This window comes from Panthera onca, chromosome B1, assembly GCF_046562875.1.
Source record: "Panthera onca isolate mPanOnc1 chromosome B1, mPanOnc1 haplotype 2, whole genome shotgun sequence".
NCBI lineage: Eukaryota > Metazoa > Chordata > Mammalia > Carnivora > Felidae > Panthera > Panthera onca.
In genome coordinates, this window is record NC_138342.1 from 172,726,580 (window position 1) to 172,753,503 (window position 26,924).

General features: G+C 44.7%; 1 protein-coding gene across 1 annotated transcript in view; it reads right to left on the bottom strand.

The window, feature by feature from the left end:
* EBF2 (EBF transcription factor 2) overlaps positions 1–26,924 on the bottom strand; it is a 192,907-nt gene that overhangs the window by 48,395 nt on the left and 117,588 nt on the right. Inside the window, exon 7 of the mRNA XM_078445431.2 lies at positions 9,691–9,772. Coding sequence (XP_078301557.1) covers positions 9,691–9,772 — 82 coding nt within the window. The remainder of the gene's footprint in view (positions 1–9,690; positions 9,773–26,924) is intronic.

Below are 26,924 nucleotides of genomic sequence, written 5' to 3' on the forward strand. Positions count from 1 at the left end.
ATTCTTAGCAATCGCTGCTGTTTCGTATTCCCTAAGGCTAAATTTTCTGTTCAGTTAAGGATCAAGTGCCGAAGGAGAGAACACAAAGTTGATTGCTGTTGAGACAGATGTGGGGCATTGTGGGACTGCTTGCATTAAAGGAGGGGGGACCATGGCATTAATGACATAACTCCCGAGAAGACACTTGCTGAAGTAAGAAGACAGCCCTGTGTTTCAAGCAGCCAATGGTATTTTTTGACACTCCCAGTGACATTTCCAGTGACACTCCACAGCTACACGCAATGGAGACTTAAAGAAAACATTGTCACGGCTCCAAGGAGCTTACCAGGTAGTTGGTGAAGCATAACAAACACCACACATAATCAGAAAAGATGACTATATAGTAATGCATAATCGAGGACCAAATTGGGTGGCCGTTGCATACCCTAGGAGTCCAAAGGTGAGAAAAATTAACCCGAAGGCAGTAACCACCATTTTCATCAAGGACGTGAAACTTGAGATAGGCCTTGAAGAGCTGAAAAAGTTTGGTTACGTGACTTGAGGTTACTGAAATCATCATTCTGGAACTTAAAACAAAACAAAACAAAAAATCTAATGGGCATAAGTGCAGTAGTGTGCCAAAGACAGTTTCTGCTGGCATATTTTGCAAATTTGGCTTAGGATGGCTGTCTTTTAGAGCCTGTTTTTTGGTTTTTTTTTTTTTAAGAATTAAATATGTACAAAAATCAAGCGACAATTTTTTTTCCAACCCACCTTTCGTGTCATTGGGGAGCCTGCTTTACAACTAAATTTGCCCCATCTCAAAGGTCAAAGACACTTGCTGCATCCACCCTACCTCATTTTATTCCATCGAACCCATTGCTTTCCCCGTCCAAAACGTACTCCGAGTGGGATGGTTCTGGTCAAGGGCTGCATTTTACTAGCAAACATTTGGAGAGCCACAAGGGAGCCTTAACATATTTGATGCAGTTCTCGATTCAGTTGGGCCATTTTCTTCCACCAAACTCTGCCCACCGGGGACCTCATGAATCACCTGTCGCTCATCAAAAGCCAGGAGCATGCAGTCCCCATAAGCAGCTAAAAATCTACGCACTCTTATTACAAAACTAAAAAAGCTTTGCTTTCCGGGAAGTTCTGCATCTGATTGTTCTGGAATGCGTTCAGAGGTAGGTTTTAGGGCCCAAGCTTGAGTCTCCTAAAATGCTGGAGCATTTAAGCTTTGTTTCCACTTACCTGAAATTTGACGTGTCCTTTTCCCAAAAGTTATACAGAGAGCTACTTGCTACCACTTCTCTCCCTTTTCTCCCCCAAAGAAGTCAAAACACATTCCCTATGGGGGTTAGTCAAACCTTTATCCGCCTGATTCTTGTCCCCATTTGAGATGCCAAAGGTCACGCGTGGGGAGGGGGGGCAGCAGGGTATCCTGCCAAGCAGAGAAAAGCTTGAAGCGACCCACAGAAAGCCTTCCCTGAGCTTAAAGCACTAGACTGAGGGAAATATCCTCAGCCCCTCGGAGGGTTTTTTTTTTTTTTTCTGACTCCAGATAGATAATTATTCTTTCCTGGACTCTCTGGTTTATTTTACCACCAGATCATGGACTCACCTGTTGATTAGAGAGGCCATAAGTCAAGTGATTTTCATTATGAGCTTTAAACCTGCTACTCAGTAGCCCAGCAACCTTCCAAGGGTGCATGAGATCACAGAGCAGCTGGGGGAGCTCTCGAATTGAAAGATTTGAACTGAAGAAACCTGCAGGCAGCTGGAGCTGTATTAAATTTTTACCATTTGGAGTTCATTTAAACTCTCGTTTCCCTCTTCAATGGGTGTGAGAGAAACATTCAACATTTTTTATTTAAGGAAAATAGATGGTGGTGCCATTAAAACGTTTTATATAAGAACTGGGGGGTTAAGAAATCGTAAGGGTTTGTTGGATGGATCCTGGCCCTGTTCCAAGACATGAGCAGCCCTGCCCTTCGCTCATGCGTTGTTTAGTCACACAGACTAAGGGCTGACGCCCAGCTGTGGGGATTGGGTGTCTCTGTCATCCACATTAATTTCCCGGTTGTTCCTGGGCAGTAACGACTGTATCCGGGCCCTAGGCCTCTCACATTATCCAGCTACCACAGCGATGCCAGTCAGGGCTTACGCGGCCTCACTTCCTTTCTTCATTCTGATGGAGGAGATCTTTCCGCCTTCCGTTCCCTTCTCTCCACATCTCTTCCTCCCAGGTCTGGCAGACCTAGATGTATCCTCACAAGGCACAACCCTTTCTCTCACCCCCTCCAAGTACCCCTCAAAATCCCCTTCTGGCAGGCCCATCCCGGGATTCTGTGAAGATCCCTATAAACAAACAGGAATCGACTTAGCACTGATGTCCTTCCCAATCTGGCTCCACGATGACTTCCCTTTCGTTACAAATGTATGCCCGTGGCCCTCCATATATCTTGCCCGTTTGTCTCTTGAGGCCACAGGTGGTGAGACCTGTCTGTGTATCTTTCTCAGTCCTCCCCCTGGAATCAGTGTATAAGCAAAAGTTATGATTTTGGTGGACCTGATCCAAAAACGGAATAATTTAGGGGTGAACCTGAGGCATACGAGAGTCACTCAGAAAAGTTCAGCAAATGACAGTAGGAGTCTTTATCCTAACTACACGAAAGCTTTAGGTTTAAACGAAGGAGTTCATTTCATATTATGCTCGGGTGAGAGATATCTCAAGGCACATGCTACTAACTTCAGAATGACTAATGGACAAGTCGGTGCTACCTATATGATGGAAAATACTGCAGCCCTCTACAGTGATCAGGCCTGTTTATTTTTTTTTTAATTTTTTAAATTTATTTTTGAGATAGAGAAAGAGCATGAACAGGGGAGGGTCAGAGAGAGGGAGACACAGAATCCGAAGCGGGCTCCAGACTCTGAGCCGTCAGCACGGAGCCCGACGCGGGGCTCGAACTCACGGACCGCGAGATCGTGACCTGAGCCGAAGTCGGATGCTTAACCGACGGAGCCACCCAGGCGCCCCTGATCAGGCCTGTTTAAAACAGACTCCTTTTTTAAAAAAATGTGGTGGTTTTTTTTGTTTTTTTTTTAATTTATCTATTGAGAGAGAGAGAGAACACGAGCAGGCGAGGGGCAGAGAGAGAGAGAATCCCAAGCAGGCTCCGTGCTGTCAGCGCAGAGCCTGACACGGGACTCAATATCACAAGCTGAGATTCATGACCCAAGCAGAAATCCAGAGTCAGACACTTAACTGGCCGAGCCAGACGCCCGACAACAGAGTCCTCGTGAGGCAAGGGGAAATCATGGACACCCAGGCCTTTAAGCTTCCCAATATCAAATAAGTAAGTGATCTGCTGACGTCAGTGTCCTCTTATAGCTGATGCTCTAAAAAACTTTGAAAACTACACGGAAGAGTATCCCCACCGACTGCTATCATAACGGCAGGTATCGCTTACTTCTACCTCAGCTGGCCTTGACCACACCACTGGGTTCTGACAGTCAGGGCGAAGACAACTGGCCTCATGCTGGGCCCTGTGCTTTCAGGCAGGTCACTTGAAGACCACGGGGAAGCAGAACTAAGCCATGTAAATCACTCATTTACCATATTTTCCCTGTGTCTCCCCTCCCCGCCTCCCCCGCCCCGGGGAGATAAGTCTCTAAAGGGCAGGGAATTGTATCTGTTTTGCTTGTTGATGTATCTCTAGCACCTAGGATAGTTCCTGGCAAAGAGAATTTCCTCAACAATACTGGTTGGGTGAGTGAATGAAGGAGGGCATCTATGTTTTCATTGACTTGGAGCAGAAGCAGTCCGCCTGTCTATGAGAATGAGCTGGCAACAATTGCCCTGATTGTTATCAACTTCCGTGCTTTCAAATCTGAATGGGGGAAACGGCAACATATTTCACTTCTCCTTGTCTTGGCTTGATTTGCTTCTGGATTTTCCAACTGCCTGCTCTCCACCCACAATGCAGTGAAATAAAGAATGGGGTTCATCACGTCTAACAGGCCTGTCAGCTTAAACTAGGCACAAATTTCTTTTCCTTTTCTTCACTGAGCTGTTAATCTGGGTGTTTCACCTAACTGTTCCATTTCAAGAAGGGCAGAAGTGATTTTCTGCATGTATGGTCCATGGATTTAGATATGTTGGGGACCACAGATATTTTTACTTTCCCTTTCTTCCTTCCCTTTTTTTCTTCTCCCTCTTAAAAATGTATCTGATAACGATTTATTGAGCTCTGCAGAATGGCTGGCATTGTGCTAGGCATCGGGGAGAAATACAAAACTTAAGAAGACAGAGCAGTTACCCTCAAGCAGCACAGTCTCAGACAAACAATAATGGCAAGACAATGTGATCAATGGTATAGTAGAAGCATGAGAGAATGGTATGATGTACAGAAGAAGGAGGCAAACACTCTATCCGGTCAGGAAGAGTGAGAAAAATGCCTCACAAAGGAGGTGACACTCAGGTGTAGTCTCTTTTTTTTTTAAATTTTTTGAAAAATCTTTTAATGTTTATTTTTGAGAGAGACAAAGCGTGAGCAGAGGAGGGGCAGAGAGAGAGGGAGACACGGAATCCGAAGCGGGTCCTGGGCTCCGAGCTGTCAGCACAGAGCCCGACGCGGGGCTTGAGCCCATGAACTGCGAGATCGTGACCTGAGCCAAAGTCAGAAGCTTAACCGACTGAGCCACCCAGGCGCCCCAGGTATAATCTCGAAGCATGAGCAGAAGTCACAAATCAGAGAGAGGTGAAGGGTTCTCAGGCAGAGGGGTGACTGTGTGGAAAGGTTCCAAGTAATATTCCATGTCATAGAAATCGGCGAGAGGTGCCTAGTGAGTGGTGGGTATATGGAAACATCAGGAGATGTGCGTGACAGGAGCACTGCCTGGTGTATCTATGAAGAAACTATTCAGCCGTTTAAAACCTGAACTTCTGTCTAGATACTTATATTCTAAGCAGAGGAGTGATATGTTTTCAAAGTTAACTTTGGCAGTAGGGCTGGGGATGGACTAGACAAGGAAGGAGTAGAAGCAGGGACCTATCGCAGTTGTTTTCAGGAGGAGAGACAGATTCAACCGATACTTGGGTGGAGGAAGTGATACTTCAACGATAAATGAGGAGGGCACAGATCCAGAGAGGAAGTACTGAGATCTGCTGTGAACATGTGCTCATTAGTGACACAAGAGAAGATGCCCAGGAAGAAGGTAGAGTGGTAATTCTGCAGCTCCAGAGAAGGGTGAGATCTGAGGACAGGGATCCAAGAGCCACCTGGGAACAGATGGCATTTATAAGAGAATGGGAAAATTCATGAGGGAATTCCCAAGTGAACAGGTCCTCTTTGTAAGGGTTAAATGGAGGACGGCCATTTGGTAGATGAATTTCATTTCTTTAGATCAGGGGTCCATGGAACCCTAAGAAACATTTCAAGAGGTCTGGCCACACCTGATATTTTAAGTAAAACTTGGTTTAAATGTAGCTTTTGGTGGGGAAACTATAGCTTCTACCAAATTCTCAATAGGTTGTGAGCCAAAAAAGGATTAAAACCTATTGTGTTTTGATAAATAGACATATGTATTTGTATAGGTCCAAGATACTTAGGACTTGAACTGAATTAAAGAAAGGTTTGTTTTAGGTTAGAAAATGAATGTAATATAATAGTTTTGTTCTCATGTGCTCATTTTTGGAAAAAGAATTCGGTTCCACCAGTGTTTTGGAGACAGAGGAAAGAAGAGGGGTGAGAGAGGAGAGGGAGGTTGGTTGGCGTCGTGATTTGGTAAGAAGAGATTCATATTTTTATTCTGTTCAGATCAAATCTCCACAAAAGAAGGCTTCAGATTAAATATGTTTGACTGATCACTTAACAAAGTAGAGAAATGAAGTAATTGTCTGTATGGTTTAAAAGTGTTACCTTTGTCATTCTGAGTAAGATATGTATTTCAGAAATTCCTAAGTCACCATTCCTTCAGATCACAACCCGCCCCCCGCCCCACCACCATGATTACCTACAATCTCTGGTTTGGTTCCATATGTTGAACTTGACCCAAGTCTCCCACTTGACCCTGATAGCCCATAGTCATAGTTAAGGCTTTTCTCTGTGCAAAGAGTATTCATTGAAGACTATACTCTTAATAGAATCTGAGCACAGTATAAAAATTATCATTTCTTCGGGGCGCCTGGGTGGCTCAGTCGGTTGAGCGTCCGACTTTGGCTCAGGTCACGATCTCGCGTCCGTGAGTTCAAGCCCCGCGTCGGGCTCTGGGCTGATGGCTCAGAGCCTGGAGCCTGCTTCCGATTCTGTGTCTCTCTCTCTCTCTGACCCTCCCCCTGTCTCTCTCTGTCTCAAAAATAAATAAAAACATTAAAAAAAAATAAAAAATAAATAAAAAAAATTATCATTTCTTCTTTGCATCAAAGAAAGAACACTATCCAAAAAGAGAAAAGACAATGATGGAATGAGAAAAAATATTTGCAAATCAATTATCTGATAAGGGCCTAGTATCCCACATTTATGTGTGTGTGTGTATATATATATATATATATATATATATATACACACACACATATATACATATATACACATATATATATACAAACACACATAATCACAATAAACTATATTTTATATGTATATAAAATATAAACCCACAGAACTCAACAACTAAAAGACAAATAACCCAATTAAAAATGGACAAAGGATTTGGAATGGACATTTCTCCAAAGAAGATACACAAATGGTCAACACGCACATGAAAAACTGCTCCACACCATTAGCCATTAGGGAAAGACAAATCAAAACCACAGTAAAATACCACTTCACCTTCATAGGATGGCTAGAATTAAAAAAGAAACAAAGAAACAAAGAAACAAACAAAAACCAGAAAATAACAAGTGTTGGCAAAGAGATGGGGAAATTGCAACCTTTGAACATCACTGGTGGGAATGTAAAATGATGCAGCCACTGTGGAAACCAGTTTGGCAATTCCTCAAAAAGCTAAAGATAGAGTTAACGTATGACTCAGAAATTCTACTCTTAGGTATATACTCAAGAGAATTGAAAACATATGTTCTGTTCGCACATGAAAAAACTTGCACACAAATGTTCATAGCGGCACTATTTATAAAAGCCTAAGTGTAGGAACAACCCAAGGGTCCGTCAACGGATGCACAGATAAACAAAATGCGGTACATTTTTACAATGGAATATTATTCGCCCACTAAAAGGAATGGAGGACTGTCACGGGCTACAGCACAGATGAGCCTTGAAAACGTTATGCTAGGTGAAACGAAGCCAGACACAAAAGGCCACAGATTGTATGATTCCAATTCTATGAAATTTCCCAAAGAGAAAAATCCACAAGAGACAGCAAGTGGATTTGTGGTTGCCAGTGGGTGGAGAGAAAAGAGAATTGGGAGGTGTGGGGTTTCATTTGGGGATGATGAATGTTCTGGAAGCATATAGTGGTCATCGTTGCACAACACTGTGAATATACTAAAGGCACAATTTAAAATGGTTACAATGATGAATGATATGCTCTCTCTGGGGTGCCTGGGTGGCTCGGTCGGTTAAGCATCCGGCTCTTGGTCTCACAGCTCATGAGTTCAAGCCCCACATTGGGCTCCACGCTGAGAGTACACAGCCTGCTTGGAGTTCTCTCTCTCTCTCTCTCTCTCTCTCTCTCTCTCTCAAATAAACTTTTTAAAAAGGATCAATGATATGTTCTCTGAATTTTAACTCAATAAGAAAATACAAAAGAAAATTGCCAATTGATGTTAGCACTACCCCCAAAATAAGACAATCAGAACCCACAAGCTTAAAAAAAATCTTTCTCGTTCTTTGCAGAAGTTAAATATTTTCACATGGGATGAGAACTCGCCATCATTCTGAGATCAGCAATATTTATTCTGACCCTGTTGAAAGCTCAGACACGTTAAAACCCTCACTTAGTAAATAACCGAAGAAGTAGAGGAAATATGAGCATGCGTTTGCTTAGTGGGTACGTTTCCAAAATTTGAGAAAAATAAAATGACAAGGCTTTCTATTAAAAGCCTCTTCACATTTATAAGAGCACTCTCAAATGCAAAACTCTTTGGAAGTGATGGTAGTGAACAGGAAGATAGGAATGCAAACTGCCAACCTCTCCTCCCCACTCTGTTTCTTGGGGAAGTGAAAGCCAAGGTCATTCTGGTCATCGAGGTACTTTGGAATTCTTTTGCATCTCACACTTTTTTTGGACTGACATGCTGTACTATTGCATTTGGAACACGGAATACCATAAACTTCCACCTTGCACAATCCTCCTTGCGTGGTCCCCAAGAAAGCTCACTTTATTTCCATTTGTCTTCACGGCATACGGCAGGGGGAAGAAATTGTGTGATGGAGAGGAAGAGAGGCTGGTAACAGTGTTCAATAATGCGCAAAAAGTGGGCCAGTGCCAGGAAGATAGTTCGATAGCCATCAGATGGTGGGAAAAAAAAAATGACAAGAATTTTCTTTTTTTTTTTTTTTTTTGCAAAGTAGTTCTCTCACTGTGTGTGCACCCACCTCCCGTGGCGACTCTTTAAGGACCCTGTTCCTAAACCCGAGAAGCTCTCTGAGCCTCGGGCAGCAGCAGCGACATGATCTGTGCCGTCCAGCGCAAAACGAATACTCGCAGCCCCTTGCTCAGAAATGATTCAGGTTTTTCAAAAAGTCAACAGCAAAGCGCGCACCTAGCTGTTGTACACAGTGCAAACCCGCGGTCTGGTGGAAGGGGTTTGAGCAGACAGACGCTCCTGGCTCCTGGTTCCATCACATCCTTCCTGCGATTAGAGGCAGGTCACTAAGGCCCTAGAACCTCACTTTCCTCCCCCAAAACACGAGTTTAATAATCCCCATCCCTTCCGTTGCTGCCGGATTTTTTTTTTTTTTTATGTCTCAAGCTTGAAGGCTATTGTCTAACGTGTTTTCAATTTTTCCACGGGGAAGAGAGCGCTGTATGTTTCGCCGGGGTGTGAATGGCAGGAAAGCCTTTTGGTGGATTAAATATGGGTCCTTCAAAGATTAAGGAAGGGGGCCGAGGGGGACTGCACTTCCTCTCATCTCCTAGCTGACACACTTTGCCTCTCTCTGTGTTTTTATTAGCTCGTGTCCTCAGTACATCAGTGGCAAGGGTGATGAAACCGGTGGCAGATTTAACTGCCAGGCAGCTGGGTCACTGCCCCGTGGGTCTTGTTGTCATGCTGCGATCTTAAAGTGACCACGGCTGTTTGGGCTGCTGCTTTCCCAAAGGCTCCGAGAGAGACCACTGAATAGTTAATCGGTGGGAAAGGAAAGGAAGAGGCTGTTGCTTGCAGAAAGCACAGAGAAGCTGCTTTGAAAAATCCCAAGGTGGCGGAGTATCAAGAACACGGTTCCTGCTGTGGGCAGCTGTGTGTGCGAAGGGCAGCCTGAGGGCTTAAAATCAAATCTCCAGCACGGGTTGGTGCCCCTCCCCTGGGGCCTTGGCAATAGAGGCCGAGGGCCTCAGCACTACAAAATGAAGAAACCCTCAATGCTATGGGATGAGGGTGATCATTTAGAGTTATCTTTATTGTTAGCAGCATCGGTGAATAATGTTTTCTAAGGCAGAAAAAAAAACAGAAGAAGAAGCAAGTGCTAAAGACTGGGAAAACAGGATGACTTATTTAACAGGAAAGAACCGCAGGCCCCTTACCTGAAACCTTCTCATGTCCCTCGGGTTTCCTGCTGTTTTCAAACAATTCTGATTGCACTTGAGGAAAAATTTGAGAAAGAATCTGCGAAGAGAAAGCAACGTGTTACACTCTGGAGTAAACAGTTTTTAAGAGAAAATAGATCTGCATTATATTAGATTTGATTGGAAAGCGATTGTGTTTCAAAGTCTGGGGAATTTCAGCCAGCCGCCTGGGAAGGAACACCCTGCCCCAACCCACTGCAATTTGCAAATTTGGATGTTTGCAATCCCACGCCGGCTCCATCACCCGTTGAGGATTGTGAGGTGGCTCCCAAGCTGGGCTCCTGGTTGTATACCCGCCCCCCCACCCCCGCCACCCCCACCCCGAGTTGCAAGGGCGCTCTGTCTCCCAAAAATAAGCCTTCCAAGGCAGCAGTGACTCCTGCCGCGCAAAGATGTCTTGCTCCGGGGTAAAAAAAAATGGCAAGACTTCACCCAGAATCCTGGGGTTCCTCACGCATGTGGCTTTCCGCGGGCCACACACACCTTCACGCTCGCACACCTCACACGTATCCCCTCACCCACAAAGGGCCCCTGATATTTTTAACCAATGTATATAAAAATCAGAAAACGGTATGTTGCCATCCAAAGGCAGATCGGTCTGTGCAGGAATACACTGGGGTTTTTATGATTAATAACAAGTGTGAATGTCCTCTCAGACCATCTGTAGATTATCCCGAAAAATACAAAGGCGCAGCATAATGGTCTCAGGTTATCATTCATAAGGCATATTTTAAAGCCCACAGCCTCTGAAATAAACTATTTGTGCAGGTTTAAAATTGGGAACCTTTAATCAGACAAGGACATGGAACAACAACAACAAAAAAAAATGGCAGAGGTGGTCTTTTCAGCCATTTACCTATTTCATGTTTTGGATTTTGTTTCAAAACACAATAAGTTTCTCATTTATTTCACTTGCAGAGTCCTTTTCCTTAAAAAAAAAAAAAAAAAAAAATCCAGCTTTTGCAGTGTTAAAGTCCCAGGTGAGCTAGGCCTATTTCCCTTTCTGTTACTATGACAACGAAATTTTACCGCAGTCCCAAAGTCCCTCCAGAACTCTCACATCCATGCCTTGAATTAGAACTTTAAAGGAAAAGATATACATTTTTTCCCCAGGATTTACCAACAAAAATAAGTGGAAATCAACAATGCTTCCAAAAATTCTGTTTTAAAGCAACGGCTGGTGAGATGCTCTCAGGGTGACCTTCTGTTTATTTTCATTTTTTTTTAAAGAATCACACAAAAGAATTAGAGTGTGCTCCGGTTAATTGTATGTAGCACTTAAAGAAAAAAATAATAATAATAGCCCTAATGGAAAGATAAGCAGTACAGGATAAAGGAGGAGAGAGTGGGAACTGTATTCTGCACAGTGTTTTCTGTGTTGGAGTCTCTTTTACTCTAGATTCGCTAAAAATATTTGGCCAAGTGCTCCTGACCCCTATCTATGAATAAGGTGGGGTGTGAATTTGGAAATAACAGCTAAATTTTTTTTCGTTCTGTTATGACATCTGCTTTTCACTTCTCTCTTTTAATCTTTACTGGGGCGGGGGTGGGAGTGGGGGGTGGGGGGTGGGGGGTGGGGTGGGGGTGGGAGTGAGGGTTGGGGGGTGGGGCGGGGGTGGGCATTACTTCCGGTACCATGCAGCCACCCAGGGTCTCCAGCCGAGGTACCTCTGGAATGACAGGGCAGAGAAGATGCCCCGCACTGCTTTTTTTATTTTTTTTTTTTCTTTTGCCCCTCACTGCTTTACGCAGTGTCCAAATTCACCACCTGCCTTTGCTCCCTAAAATGCAGTGAAATGCCTGCCCGTAGCACTCGGAGACCGAGCAGAATTCAAACATTTGATTTTTGTGAGGGGAAATGTTCCTCCGTTTGTGCATTCTCCGCAGAGGCAGCTACTGCCACTCACGACTCACGGAGATCCTTTAAAACTTGCTTTTTCTCACAGGAGTCCCCTTGCAAACAATAGCCCTCCCCCGCCACCCCCCCACCATGGGTGATTTACACCTTTTCCCCTCCTCAAACCAAATCAAGTGCCTTTTCTTACCAAGTCCTTGATGTTTGGAAAGTTTTGCTTCAGCTGAGCTCCTTATAATGCACTCTCTGTGTGTTAGACTTTCCCTTACCTGCCCTACTCTCTCCCTGAAATGTATCTGGTGAAGACATTAATGTTCGCGAAGGCATTATTGCGCGCATGGTGTGGTAGGTGGAAAAGTGCAAAAAAAATAAATGCTTACAAGAAATCAAATTGATTGGGGGAAACGAGGGGCCTGCCGAAAGGCTCGATTCATTTTCAATTAGGAGTTCTTTGGATGGAAAGTTTTGACTCTTTTGCTGGTCTGGGATTGGAGTTTGTAACCTAGACAGCCCCCTGCACAGTAGGGATATAACCCTCTGTTCACAAAGGAGAAGGGAGTGGTGGCGGGGTAAGTCAAGCAGGGAGGGAGAGAGAGAAAATTCTCTTACGTTGTACAGTACTTTCTAAAGGAAGGCACAGCGACTTCTAAATGGCTAGCTCCAGAAACTATGGCCTGGATATTTTATATGTGAACCTAAAAATTAATGTAAAGGAATTCTGGGGTTTACTGATGTCTCCAATTTTTTCTCTTCCTTTTCCTGCTGTCTTCCACCTCCCTCGCCCACACCCCCTCCACCCACCATGCTCAGGGGCTTGCTAGAGAACGCTTTACTAACTATACCATCCATTAGCCACAGGCAGGGAACAAATCCCCTGGGTCTGGATCCCTCCGAAGCCACAGCTGCCTGGAAAATGTCAGCACTCTGCACTCAGAAACGGGAAACCAAAATGAATTACAAGATTCGGACCAAATGTGCAGATTCTCATCAGGATGGATGTTGTTATTTCCACTTTCTCCAAACAGTGTTGACTCCATAAATATTATAGCCACTCAGCATATAGTACACTTTGCAAGGCTTCTGATCTCATTCCTGAGGAGCGAACTCTAACAACTGCAGGACTGTCCTTGTTTTATAGACGCAGGGAGGTGGGATCAGAATGTGAACTCGAGCCATCAGCTTTCAACCTGGTTCCTAGGTCCGCTGAGGCAACCTAGGGTACCAAAAGGCATTCCTGCACTCCACAAATATATATTAAATGCTGACAGGGTTCTAGTCTTGACCTGCTACCAACCAGCTATGTAACCAGGTTACCTCACTTCCCTGGGCCTCAGTTTCTTCCGCTGGGTTTAACTGGATGATCTCCAGGACTGAGGCAACATTAACGTTCTATGATCACAAAGTCAAGCGTGTAGAGCTGAGAGCCCTCCAGAAATGGCTGCACTGATAGAAGAAAGCACTGAAGACAAAAAGACCCCGATTCACTAAAGTCCAAGTGGGATGTTTGCAGGGTTTTCTAGAGATAGGGCAAACCCACTGATCTGAGATTGTGGAAAAATAACTAACTAAACAACAAAATAAGGCAGGACAGCTGATGGATGGAAAGTGAGGCATCTTAGGTGATGCCTTGGTCAGAGCAGGTGGTACCCTGGGGCTTGGCAGGCAAACTGCTGAGTGTCCATTCTCTTAAGACCCCTTCTGGATGCTTCTGAGGCAGGAGAAGGTGGCTCAGGAACATCACAGGTCAAAGCCACCTCTGTCCCTGCTCACCATTCTGGGTTGGACCAGTGGCTGAAGGGTGTCGGGATCACAGAAGGGACGGAAAGGAAGTTTGTCTCCTCTATGCTATACCCTGAGCTAGGTGCTTCATATACAGCGCGTCATTTTTTTCTTGCAACAACTTTATGACTGATGAATCGTCTCACAGCCACGAGAAACAAAGGCACCAAGATTTTTAAGACACTTGCCCAAGATCACACAGCTTGTCCGTGGCAGAAACAAGGATTTGAACCTGGGTCTTTCTCGCAGCAAGCTCCATCTGGCGTTCTATGTTTCCTGAACCAATTAGATTACAGCAATGATTGCACAGCTCTGTGAACAGATTAGAAGCCATGGAACTGTACACGTTAAATGGGTGACCTTTATAGTGTGTCAGTTATATCTCAAAACAGCTGTTTTAAAACAGAAAATGCTCAGGAAGGAAGGAAGAGGGAAGGAGGGAGGAAGGAAGGAAAAGGGAAGGAGGGAGGGAGAGAGGAACAGAGGGAGGTAAGGGGAGGGGGGAGGAAAGAAAGAGAACCACGTGAAGGATTCTGGTTTCTTGGTGAGAGGGCTATAGCATCGCCAGAGGGAAACATTAGGTCAAAGACAGTTGCATGGAAGTCAATGCCTACTAATGAAAGTCATGTATTTACCTATCTGATCAACTGCAAAGTATATAGTAAATTCCACAAAAGTTCAAGCACGATGGTAAATCAGATGGACAAAATCTTTGCCCTCATGGAGCACACAATCAACCTCTTCAAAATATACTTCTTCAGATTGTGAGAGGCGTCTGGAGACCCCTGAATATGGGTCTACGATCTCACGGGATCTCCTAGTACCCCAGAAATCTCTTCTCCCAATCTGGAATACTGGAACACGCATCACTGTTTAAGAGTAGAATGAAAGTTCTAGAAGGGTGGGTCTAGAAGTGTCCTGAGCCCTTCCCAAAAGGAACCTGAGTTTAAAACTGGTTGCAGAAATAGGGCGCTGAGTGATGGCCTGGAGGGTGGGAGAAGCGGGGCGGGCAGGACGTGTCTCTAAACCCAAGGAAGGGCAATTACTCAGTATTCACGCCGGATTCCAGAATTATAACCAACGATCCGACTAGTACGAAACCCAGCAGAATTCTGTCCAGATTTGTGGTAGAGGTCATTCAATTCACCTCCCATTTGAAATCCAAGATCTAGCGCCTTCTAAAAAAATTGCAATACGAAAAGTGTTGCAGAGAGCACTGTGGGAAGACATGAACGTCTGCAAGGAAAAGATTAGACAGGGATGCGTATCAAAAGAATGTGAACTGGGGCGCCTGGGTGGCTCAGTCGGTTGGGTGTCCGACTTCGGCTCAGGTCATGATCTCGCGGTCCGTGAGTTCGAGCCCCGCGTCGGGCTCTGGGCTGACAGCTCAGAGTCTGGAGCCTGTTTCGGATTCTGTGTCTCCCTCTCTCTCTGCCCCTCCCCTGTTCCTTACTCTATACAAAATAATGTGTAAAATACCTTTCACTTTGAAACCTTTTCCCTTAAAAAACATATCTAATTCTGCCTATGCTGGAAATAATTCCTGCAGTACAACGATCACATGTTATACACCACAAAGATGAGAATACCCCCACCCTCTCCAAAAGCCAAGAGCAAGGGGTGCTCTCTCTGGTTCTCTCTCTCTCTCTCTCTGCCACGATGGCCACATAAGCAGGCTGGCTCACTGAAGCCTGAGCCATATGTAGACTGGATATGCCTCACAAACCGTGTAGGTGTTTAAAGGCCGAAGTCCAATGATTTTCGAGGAAGACACATGTTATCCGGATTAACTACTAAACCGCCTTTTCTAGAGTCCAATAAATTAAAATACAATTGGCTCCCACTGCTTGTGGGTGCTTCTGAAAAGAAGGTTAACTCCTGTCCTTTAAGGCACTCATACCATTTCTGAGAACTATCAAATGTAGGGAGAGGCCGGATCATCCAGTCATATTTGAAAGAAATGAGCAGTTGCCTCTCTTGTCCCAGGGCCCCGTCACGCTTGGATCCTCGGGGGACTAGGCAGGATGAGGGGCCACACTGGATGGACACACCTGCGGGGGCCATTTTCTCACTCAGAACGTCCAACATGGCAGCTCCCTCTGCTTTACAAGGTAGGAAAACCCCTAAGTGCTGGGTTTCCACTTGAGACCAGTAAAAAAACATGATGATAATGCTCCAGCTTTAATCTAGGTCTTAACTGTAACATCCTCTTTGAACCTTCTGACAACAGACAGAACGCATTTTCCTCTCCCAAAAGCCTACAACAGAATCCAAATCCTGGCGGCCAAAGTGAGATGAAGGGCAGCAGTGGGCCCCATGCTTGGCTCAAAGATGACATTGCCCTTGATAAATCTATTGATTGTTTAGGTATCAGCCCAAGGAAGAAAGGGCCCTGAAGCTTTAAGGGCCTTGTGAAGGCTCTCATTCAAGTCCACAAAAATTAAGAGACTCTGGTAGGGGGGTGGGGGGGGTGGTCAAACTCCCCATTGGCTCTTGCTATGCCTTAAAAACTTGACAATGGGGCATCTGGGAATGGTTGGAACTTGACATCTGCTTGGTAAGGTGACAGCCAAAACAAAGGTTCAAGAAGATCCATGGAAAGGGGGGATAACTGAAAAATGTTGACTGACTGGGATCTTTAGGCTTAAATCAAATACTCATTTCTCTAGGCTGATTTTCTAGGTGATCTATTTATTTAAACAGTCCCTTAAAATGTAAATATAAATACATGAACAGAGCAGACAGAATCTTTAATCTCCACAGGCATCCCTATGGAAGAGTTTTATTACCATTAAAGTTTATCCACTTAGACTGCTTCGGTGAGAGGTCATTTCAGATCCGAAAAATGTAAGTTTACGGAAAATCTGGAAGCACTACATTGTCTTACAACTACACTCAACCCCTCTCACTCCCCATAGTTGAAAGACTAATTACGGAGATGACTGTAATAACAATAAATAAAGAACCCACATTCATCGACCTCATATTATGTGCCACGTGTGATTGTATTTAACCCACCCACCTCTGAGAGTAGGAGAATGAACATCTCCGTTTTACAGGGGAGAGGAACAACACTCACACAGGTGAGATTACTTGTCCAAGGTCAAACAGCTAATACATAGAAGAGCTAGGAGAGGAACTCTGCTTCGTCTGACTCTTAGAAAAACATGGCTCCGGTGGGAGGTTGGCTGTGCTTCTTTTTTTCTTGTTGTCTTTAATGTTTTCAATGTATATTTATTTTTGAGAAAGAGAGAAAGAGTGCAAGTGAAGGAGGAGCAGAGAGAGAGAGAGAGAGACAGACAGAGAGAATCCCAAGCAGGCTCCAGGCTCCGAGCCAGCAGCACAGAGCCCGATGCAGGGCTCGAACCCACGAACCATGAGATGACGACCTGAGCCGAAGTGGGATGTTCAACTGACTGAACCACCCCAGGCGACCTTGGCCATGCTTCTTTTGAAGAAAAAGGTAGGACATACGGCCAAGTGGCTCTTTGCTTCAGGGACTAGGGCCTCACTGATCTATGGGGGGATCATGTGACTTCCTTCACCTTATTCCATGGAAATGAGAGTAAAGTCATTCTTCATGTCACAAAACAAAACAAGCAGACAAAAGTCTATCAGGTATCCGAAAACAAGACATCCCAAGAACCCACGTGGTCCAAACATGACATGACCCAAAGAGTTACAGCCTTCTAGAAAAAGAACACAAAATACTTCTTGAGTGGATGACGAAGATTAGGGGTCGTTTGTCCATCAAGACTGTGGAGGGAAGGGGCACCCGGGTGGCTCAGTCAGGTAAGCATCCAACTCTTTGTTTCAGCTCAGGTCACGATCTCACCGTTTCGTGAGTTCAAGCCCCGCATGTGTCGGGCCCTGTGCTGGCAACGTTGGAGCCTGCTTGGGATTCTCTCTCTCCGTCATTCTCTGCCCCTCCCCCACTCATGCTCTCTCTGTCTCTCTTAAACAAATAAATCAACTTAAAAAAATAAAAGACTATGGAGACAAAAAAGGCTGGGAGTCGAATGTGCAACATGAGCAGTTGAATTAAATCTTGGAAAACATTTTTTGAGAGTCAAGTCACCAAGCTAAATTTTGAAAGCATTACCCAAGGGACCGAGGAGGCTCTCCTACATTGGAGATTTTTTAATAGACCAGCAAGTTCATTTCTTTGGCCGCAGATAATTTTGGTCTTATATGTGGCAGCTCACTGGGGTGTCCCCACCAAGTCACTGCCACACGACATCAAGGCTTCTGCAATTACTGTTATTATTTTTTGCTTGCTTTGTATTTATTGTAAAAAAAGTTAGGGACCTTCAGTTTCTTCCTCTGTAACCTGACCCCCTGCACCAGTGGCGAGGATTAATTATCCATGCCAAGTGTTTGGGTAAACACCTGGGCTGGGACATAGTAACTTAGCGCCCTCACCTTTCCATAGGCGAACTTACGGCACCTCGCCTTGAATTGCCCCTTCTTCCCCACCACATGTGAAAATGGCTCATTTTCTAAACAAAATTATACCAGAGGGAGTTGCCATAATTTCAGATCTGGTTTTCTCTGCATTGATTACCTCTCCAGTATTAATATATACTCTACTGAAAGATCTTCCCTTAATTTTCAGGGAGAGATCGTTTGTTTGTTTGTTTTTTAAGTTTTTTAATGTTTATTTTTAAGAAAGAGAGAGAGAGCGTGAGCAGGAGAGGGGCAGAGAGCGAGGGAGACACGGAACTCAAAACGGGCTCCAATAGCACAGAGCCCCACATGAGACTTGAGCTCATGAACCGCGAGATCAAGACCTTAACTGACTGAGCCACCCAGGCACCCCTATTTTATTATTTTTTTAATGTTTATTTATTTTTGAGAGAGAGAGAGAGAATGAGCAGGGTTGGGGAAGAGAGAGTGGGGGACAGAGGATCTGAAGCAGGCTCCGCACTGACCACAGCAAGCCCGATGTGGGGTTCGAACTCACGGACCAAAGTTGGATGCTCAACTGACGGAGCCACCCGGGCATGGCTTTTTATACCGTAAAAAGAAAAAAAAATGCCATTAAATCTATCACAACAGATCGTAGGAAGAGAGCAACAGCAGAGGACCGTGGGTCAGAGTCCTCATCCGCGTTTTCCGCAAACTACGGTCAGGCAAAACAATTCGGTTCCTCACTGGCAGCGGGCCCCATCAGATCATTTTCTATCTGGCGTTCACTCCAATCACAAGCTCCTGGAAGTGGCACTTCAGTTTGGCACTTCAGTTTCAGATTCTTCATTACCAAACACACCGCCTCTCCAGTGGACCAGGAGGGAGCGACTCCCCCCCACTGTGTAATTCTGACTCTGTATTGATAGACTCCATTTCCGAGCCATTTCGGGATTTCTTCCGAAGTGAGTGTCTCCCAGAGCTCAAGTGCAAACAACCGACCGTCAACAGTCGCTGAGTTGCCAAAACAAGGGGCCACTTTGATTCTCCACGTCTGACCAATAACACCCTATAGTTTCTGAGGACCTGGGGTTATGTGGCGGGAGGTTTTTTTGTCTTTTTTTTTCCTTCTAGAGTCAGACACACATCCTCACTCCCCTGAATTCCATTACTTGGCAACATGAGGCTCGTAGGAAAAGAATCTCCAAGGAGAAGTCCTTGTTTTTGCACTCGGATGAAAATCTGACACCATTAATGAAAATAATAATTGAACTCTTTGGGCTTGAATTGGAGTGAAACAGAACGCTAAGCGCATGTTTGTAATTCCAATTGTTCTCAGAAAGTGTCTTTGGAGGGCTCTTGGCAATGTGCGAGGTTCCAGCTTTTCCTTTTGTTTTTTGTTTGTGTGTTTGTTTTGCTTTGTTTTTAACCCGCATCCTCTTTTTGGCCGGATCCTTTCCTCTCCCTTCAGATCAATAAGAGGAAAAAAGACGGAGGGAAACCGAACGCGGTACCTGCTGACTTCAGGAAGCATCATTCAGTGAGACTTCAGAATTGGAATACAAATCTCTTTCCCTTTCTAACGCCCACGACGACTCGGATGAAGGAGAGAAATGAAGTTATTAGCCGGCCATCAGCTTAATGGGTCCTTGCCATCCTATTTCCTTAGCGCCCCTTCTCCCCTTGGGCAGCCTTCCCCTCCCCCTCCCGTGGCTCTGCCCTCCCTGTGAAGCTCATCTATGCTAGGCTGAGCAATGAACACCAATTACACCAAGAGCCCTTTGCTGCTGCCTGGTCCGCTGGTTTTACTGTTTTGCCAGATGGTTGAGGCCAATGTGTAAAACTCTCTACCCTACCATTAATTCATAACTTGGTAATAACTTTCCCACGGCTCCAGGAAATTGAAATGAAGTGCAAATGTGAATATTTGGAGAGGGAATCAAGGTTGGACAACTTTTCTACCTGCCAGCACAGATAACGGTCGGACAAAAAAGATATCCCTTTTTACACAGGTTGGAAGGTTACTTTCCTGAAACTAAGGCGGACCGACCCAATAGGCAATATTGGATAAAGTGGCGAGCAAAGTTCAGAGTTTGGGTCCCTCCTATCACCGCTTTCCCCCCGCAGTTTTTAGCTTTATGCTTACTGCACCTATGGGTCCACTCGCTAATGACCTTGAGTTTGAGCATCTATGTAATGCTATATGCTTATGACAGAGTCATAGATTAGCAGATATGAGTGCATTCTCTTGGTAAGACAGGACACCATCCAATGTTTTTTAGCATCATTAAACTAAAACTGACTTTTCACCTGCTCCCATACCATATGCAGCTGCAAATTTTTAAATTAAACTATGAAGCCATGCATAAATTTACATATATTACAGACTAGCCTCTCCATTTAACATGCAAATGTACTCCAATGTTTCAGAACACCTTCTGTCGCTAATTAATTTGCTGAATTATAATTAGACTAATCCTGCATAATTAATAAGCACAGATTTTTTTTTAATTTGTAAGCAGCTTGAGGAGATCATTCACTTCCTTCTATAAACTGCTAAGTAAGTGTTAAAAAAAATCTGGAAAGAACATGTGTGAAAAGGTATGTTTGATGTCGCATACAAACTCAAACTAGTGTGGAAGATACAGAAGTCAGTATTGAGAAAGGTACATATTTGAAGCCAACATTCAAACAATCAAAAAAATCTCACTCAGAGGATGGGGACTAATTCCCCCTTTGTCTCCTTGTATATAATGTTTTATTCTTTGCCGTCTATCCGTCGGATCTTGCAAGATCACAGAGGCGGGAGAGGATTAAAGTAACCGTATGTTGTATTAGGAGAGATAATGATATTAACACTCCACTGTATATCAAAACACTCTGTGCATGCTGGGTGCTTATAAGCCCCTTTGATGGTATTTGGAATCATTTTCATTTTGGCTGCCAAAAACACCCGAGATCCATCTAGTGGAAACAATTAAGTTCCATTAGTACTGTATCCATTCGGTAATGATTACAATGAAGGGTCCCTCTTTAATGCTGAAGAGTACAGTCTCAAAGAAACGCACGCATCTGTGCGCTTGAAAACGTGAAACTATATAGTTTTACGACCGAGCACGAGGCTCAGTTTTGACCCGGAAAATAAACCAGGGGCAGGAGAGTCCAGGTATGGGTGGATAACTTGTTTGAAATTTTGAGGCAAGGCGGGAATCCGGAAGGCCAAAGTGTGCTTCACAGTCACACACATCGAGGACAAAGCTAGAAACACAAAGTGGGAAATGCATGTTCTGGCAGGGGGAGTGATCAAACTTTCAAAGAGAGGAGAAATAACAGGCTGGGAGAAAGCAGAGAGGTCCTTGGCCCTCCCACTCTGCAAAGTCACTAAGAGTAGCAGCCAAAAAAGATCGTTAGGCCAAAAGGACGGGGCCACTTGAAACGTGCCTGGCTGTCTATCACTGGAATGCAGGTTTTCACAGGGACTGCGCACAACAGCAACTTCCGAAGAAGGGGAAACATTTTCCCAGGTCCGTTACCATATACTTCCTCATTACTAGGCAGCCAACATTTTTTTTTTTTTTTTTTCACAAAGCTAGGACACAAGCTAGCTCAGGAGTGGAGATGAAAGTTTAAATGTTCTTTAACGGTTATTATTTATCTTTGAGAGGTGGGGGTGGGGGGAGGCGCAGAGAACAAGGAAGACACGATCTGAAGCAGGCTCCAGGCTCTGAGCTGTCAGCACAGGGCTGAAAGCAGGGCTCAAACTCACAAATGTTGAAATCGTGACCTGAGCCCAAGTCGGACGCTCAGCTGACCGAGCCACCCGGGCACCCCAGAGTGGAAATACAAGTTCAGACGTGCACTAGCCCCTCAGAGGCCTGTGGCCGCTGCCAGGAGCCGATGCCAGGGGGTCAGACTGACAGGCGGCTCCTGCTTCTGCCCTGAGAGGCATTCATCTTATTTTTTCTTTTTCTTTTTTTTTTTTTTTTAACTTTTTTTTTAAGTTTATCTATTTTTGACAGAGACAGAGAGCGAGCATGAGCTGGGGAGGTGCAGAGAGAGAGAGGGAGGCCAAGAATCCGAAGCAGGCTCCGAGCTGTCAGCACAGAGCCCGATGCGGGGCTCGAACTCACGAACCGTGAGATCATGACCTGGGCCGAAGTTGGACGCTTAACCAACGGAGCCACCCAGGCGTCCGAGAGGCATTCGTCTTAGACCCCGGCTACGGCCTGGGGCTACTGCAGTGACTAAGCAGACTGAGAAAAATATTTTGAAAGCACCTGGAAAGAGTGCAACAATTTTTCTGAGCGAAGCGATGTTATTACTTGGATAGCTTGGAAGCCTAAGACACTGGGACGGGTTTTCAGAGTCAAACCATAGCCTTTGCCTTTGGTTTCCACCTGAGGAGATTAAAATGGTTTTGGGCAGGTTTGTAAAAGCCTAAAAGAAAGGGAGCTGTCTGTGTATCTCGTAGTGACTCAGAAGGAACATAACAACAGCTGGAATAATGCTATTAATAAGAGGCAAAAATTATCTTCGGTCAAAAACTACACGCATGGCCATGGAGATCCCGAATAAGATCTTCACCTTTCAAGAAAACCCACTGTAATATAGCGTGCTCGTCTTTCAAACTCCCCACATCCCATTTTTGATGGTCATAGTAGGAAACCTGGTTTCTGTGTAGTCGGGAACGGGTGCGGGTCTGTTTTGCTAAAGCGAGAAAAGGGCTTAATCGTTAAATTCTGACTGAAAGGGAGGGCCTCCCCCCTTCCTCCCTGCAGTGTTGGACCAAGGACGCCACATCGTCTCTGCAGCAGAGCTTAGAGATGGAAAGAGCCGGAAGGTCACCCAGTCAAGCCCCACGTATGGACAGGCAAATGATCTGGTTTTGGTTTTGGTTTTCTTGGCTATTTTCTCCAGCTTTACCCAGCCAATTTCGAAATACGTACCAGGGGGAGAGAGCCGAGAGAAAGCAGTTGTGGCCCATGCACAGTCAGGTTTTGAGACATTCCTGACAACTTATTAGGGAGAAAGAGAAACGACTTTGTGGCCTTTAAACACTAAGGTGTAAAGCAATTCGTTAACAAACCCACATCACTTGTGGCTAATGGGTTTTTTCCCCCTCGTATATACATTCCAGGAAATTCCTCTAATTTTACTCTTTACCGGGAAGATCTCCCCCCCCCCCCTTGACTATCACTCCCAGTTTCTTCTCGTGATTCGTTCTGTCTCCATCCCTCTGTCTCCCCAGTTCGTAAATTCAGGATGGCGTGTTGTGCTTTTCAAGAGTCGTTGGGGGGGGGGGGGGGAGGTGAGTTGGGAAGAAGGGGTGGCCAGAGCAAAGAAGCCGAGATGATAATGACATCAAAGCTCTACCTCATCTGAAATGTATGACGGCTTGCCTCCACCGTAGCCGTGAAGACCCACATTCACAGTTAATGCAACCTTCATGCCAAAAAAAGGAAACAAGAAAGAATGTGTAACCTGACAGGTAGCAGGTGGTACATATGGAATTATCATTGGCTATTAACACGAGGTCGGGTATCATATTAGCCACTTTCAGACTGCATTTGCCAAACCCACATAAAAATATAAAACCAGGTATTTCAATATTCTGTCATTCCCTTAACAAAACAGATTTTCTTATATTACTCATAGTAGAGTCAGCCGGCTTTCATTAGAATTTTTTTAAGGTTTTTTTTTTTTTCCTTAAAGGAAGCACTAAACCTAAATGATATAAGAGAGAAACTAGGACAAAAATCAGGTCAAGAATTTGATACAAAAAGCATCCAGATAAAGCTAATAATATTCCAGAGTGTTGTCAGTATCACAGCCGATGATGACATTTGTCTAATCTCAACCCGACCCCTAGATCTACATGAGGTCTCAGGAATCAGGTATTATTTCTGATTTTTTTTTTTTCATTCAAACTTTGCTGATTCTAAAACCTCTCTTTACTTTCTGGGTATCACTCACTTTCTGGAAACTTCCAAATCTTAGTACCAAAAATGGAATCTTTCTTTTACACGCCACTAAGAGATTTTTTTTTAATCTGTTCCACTTTTTTTCATGCGGGGCTGGAACTCACGGACGGTGAGATCATGACCTGAGCCGAAGTCGGATGCTCAACCGACTGAGCCACCCAGGCACCCCCAAAACTCTAGTTTCTTAAATAACTTCCAAACCGATGAAAATCGGTTTTCTTTCTTTAGCCCGGTTTTATGATATGCAGTGTTTTACAAGTCCAGACCATTTCCAAAATTAAGAGTGGATTTTAGGTAATTATCCCTGCCCTTCATTAAATAAGATCTGTTCTTTCAGCCAGGGGAGTAGAATGCGTGCCTTCACAGTACCTTCACTTGAGGCCAGAGAATCACGATGACTCAAATAAAGAAACCTTTCTTCAGAAAAAGATTGCAAAGGTGTTGGGTATCTACAGAGATCCTCAACTTTAATGGTTCAAACGCTCATTTCCTTCACCAGAACAGATATCATTGCCACGTCAAAGTACACAGCACACACACATACACACACACGCGAAAACAGGGTAGCACAAAAAGTGCATAAAAGTTGCATATAGTCCCCAAAACTCTGTTGAGACTTTCAGTGCCATTGGCTTTCTTACTCTCCAAAATGCCTTTGAAGTAAGTGCTGATAAGCCAAATGAACCCACCGCAAGTTCTTTTTGGAACATGGCGGAGAATTCAATGAATGACTAAACTTTTAGCACCATGAGGGGAAGAAAGGCTTGATCATTGACACGCTCAATATTCAGCAATCTGCAAAAACTAAAGACTTGGATTGCCTCATATGAGCCGTCCCTTTCCCCACAGCTTAGAGTTGAGTTTGTGGTTTCTCCTCGTGCGGTAGATAATAGAACACAGTCATTAATGAAAAAAAAAAATCACTTCCCTTGGGGAGTCAGCAGCTGACCTGGAAGTAAAACGTCTCAGCCCTTCACTCAGAGGCCACAGAGCCTGTTCTGCTTTCTCAGGGAGCTGCCAGGACTCAAGCGAACAGTAGGACTGGGTCCAGGAGCATGGGAAAACGAGAGCCACAGCTCCCTGGGGAAGAAGCACAGAAGGTCGCACAGCCACGCTGGGAGAAGGGCAGCTCCGTCCAGCCCGGCATTTTCTGCTGACTCAGAACCCAGGGATCCAATGCCAGCTTCTCCCTGGCAAAGCCATCGGCAGGATCGCCACCCCCAGAAATGGCCCAGAAGTGCCTCTGGTCCAGCACCCTCACAGGGAAGTCATCTTGGCTCCTGGATGACTCAGAGCTGATTGGCTGCACATTGGCCCCCAATTGAAGCTACGATTCTACTGTTCCTCCTGATAGAATCCTGCCTTGAAATCTGACAGAACAGAAAGAAGAAAGCCCGTTTTTGTTACCATCCCTCAGCTTGCCAAGGTGATTACAGTTTAGCCATGCTGAGCAAACAGCTAATCCATGGCTAAAGTTCTTTGTTTTCTAAGAAAAAGGAGATTTCCTCACTCCCAGGAACATGACTACATTAAGTTTTCTTTAGATAGTGCAAGTTCATGGGGCGCCTGGGTGGCTCAGTCGGTTAAGCGTCCGACTTTGGCTCAGGTCACGATCTCACGGTCCGTGAGTTCGAGCCCCGCGTCGGGCTCTGTGCTGACTGCTCAGAGCCTGGAGCCTGTTTCAGATTCTGTGTCTCCCTCTCTCTCTGACCCTCCCCCGTTCATGCTCTGTCTCTCTCTGTCTCAAAAATAAATAAACGTTAAAAAAAAAAATTAAAAAAAAAAATCACCTTTAGATAGTGCAAGTTCTGAACTGATCAAAATGTGTTTCCACCTCCCTGCTTTGTTAGCCAAGGCCTTGAGTTGGGGGTAAGGGGAGCACTTGAGTTCAAGTTCGAGATAGAGTCAAACTGAAAGGCCCAGGTGTGGTTCATGGCCTTTCACAGTTGGTCCTCATCTATTTTTTTTACCATTATTTATTTTGAGAGACAGAGAGAGTGCGAGTGGGGGAGGGGCAGAGAGAGGGAGAGAGAGAGAGAATCCCAAGCAGGCTCCGAACCGTCAGCATAGAGCCCAAGGCGGGGCTCGAACCCACGAACCGCAAGATCATGACCCAAGCCGAAACCAAGAATCGGACGCTTAACTGACTGAGCCACCCAGGCACCCCTTGTCCTCCTCTTTAAGCTTATCGTTTTATTAAGAATATATTCTATTTTGAGGCTGGCCAAGATTATGATAGCAAAGCCTTGCTCGGTGAACGAAGCGAGGCAGATGAACTTTTTACACTACGATTTTAAAAAGCGATAATGCAGTTCTCCAAAGTTAGCGGACTCCTTTTGGTTTTAACTCGGCTATGTTAACCGGGGCTGAGTGTTTACCCTTCTCCTAATGAGATGACTCACCGAAAAGTGAAGATAAATGTCACCCACTTTTCATGTGATCTATAAAATTAATCTCCCATGCTTATGTTAATACCGATAACGTAGTGTAGGAGGCAGTGCGACCCACAGGATAAAACTTAAGAGGAAAGCGAGTGTGTTCAATTACTGCCTATATTACTGACAATATTTTCACCTCTCTGTTTCACTGCCTACTCTCGGCCCTCGTACACGTTCCCTCACATATCTTCCCTGTAAAATTGGGTATTACCTCAGGGAGATGCTGGGAGAATTACTTAGGTGCTTTGGGAAACAACTTAAAACACCTTTTAGAACTTTCTCGTGAAATAGCAGATATTGTTAACGTCCCTACCGTCGCGGCAGCCTTCGGTAAATAACCATGACACATTTAGCAAATTGTCTTTCTACTCGGTGAAAGACGATCCCACACAGGTAACCCTCCACCCAAAGGGTTCCGTTTATTTCCAGAGAATAAATTACACAGAAGGAGGGCACCATGGATAATAATTAAGTCACCAGGAAGAGATCAATGCTTACACGTCAGGGGTTAAACCGAGAGCTGATTACATCAAGAAGGAATTCATGTTCTGTATTCAGCTGTAAAAGAAACTGGGAATTCTGTGTTTGGCGTCTGAAACATCTTTCGGAACACTAAATCAATTTAATATCAATAATTGCCAGATATATGCTAGATTAAATGAACCAACACAGATAGCTTTGTTCACAGAGAAAACAGGGCCAAATGGCCTTCATTAGCATGACTAATCCCAA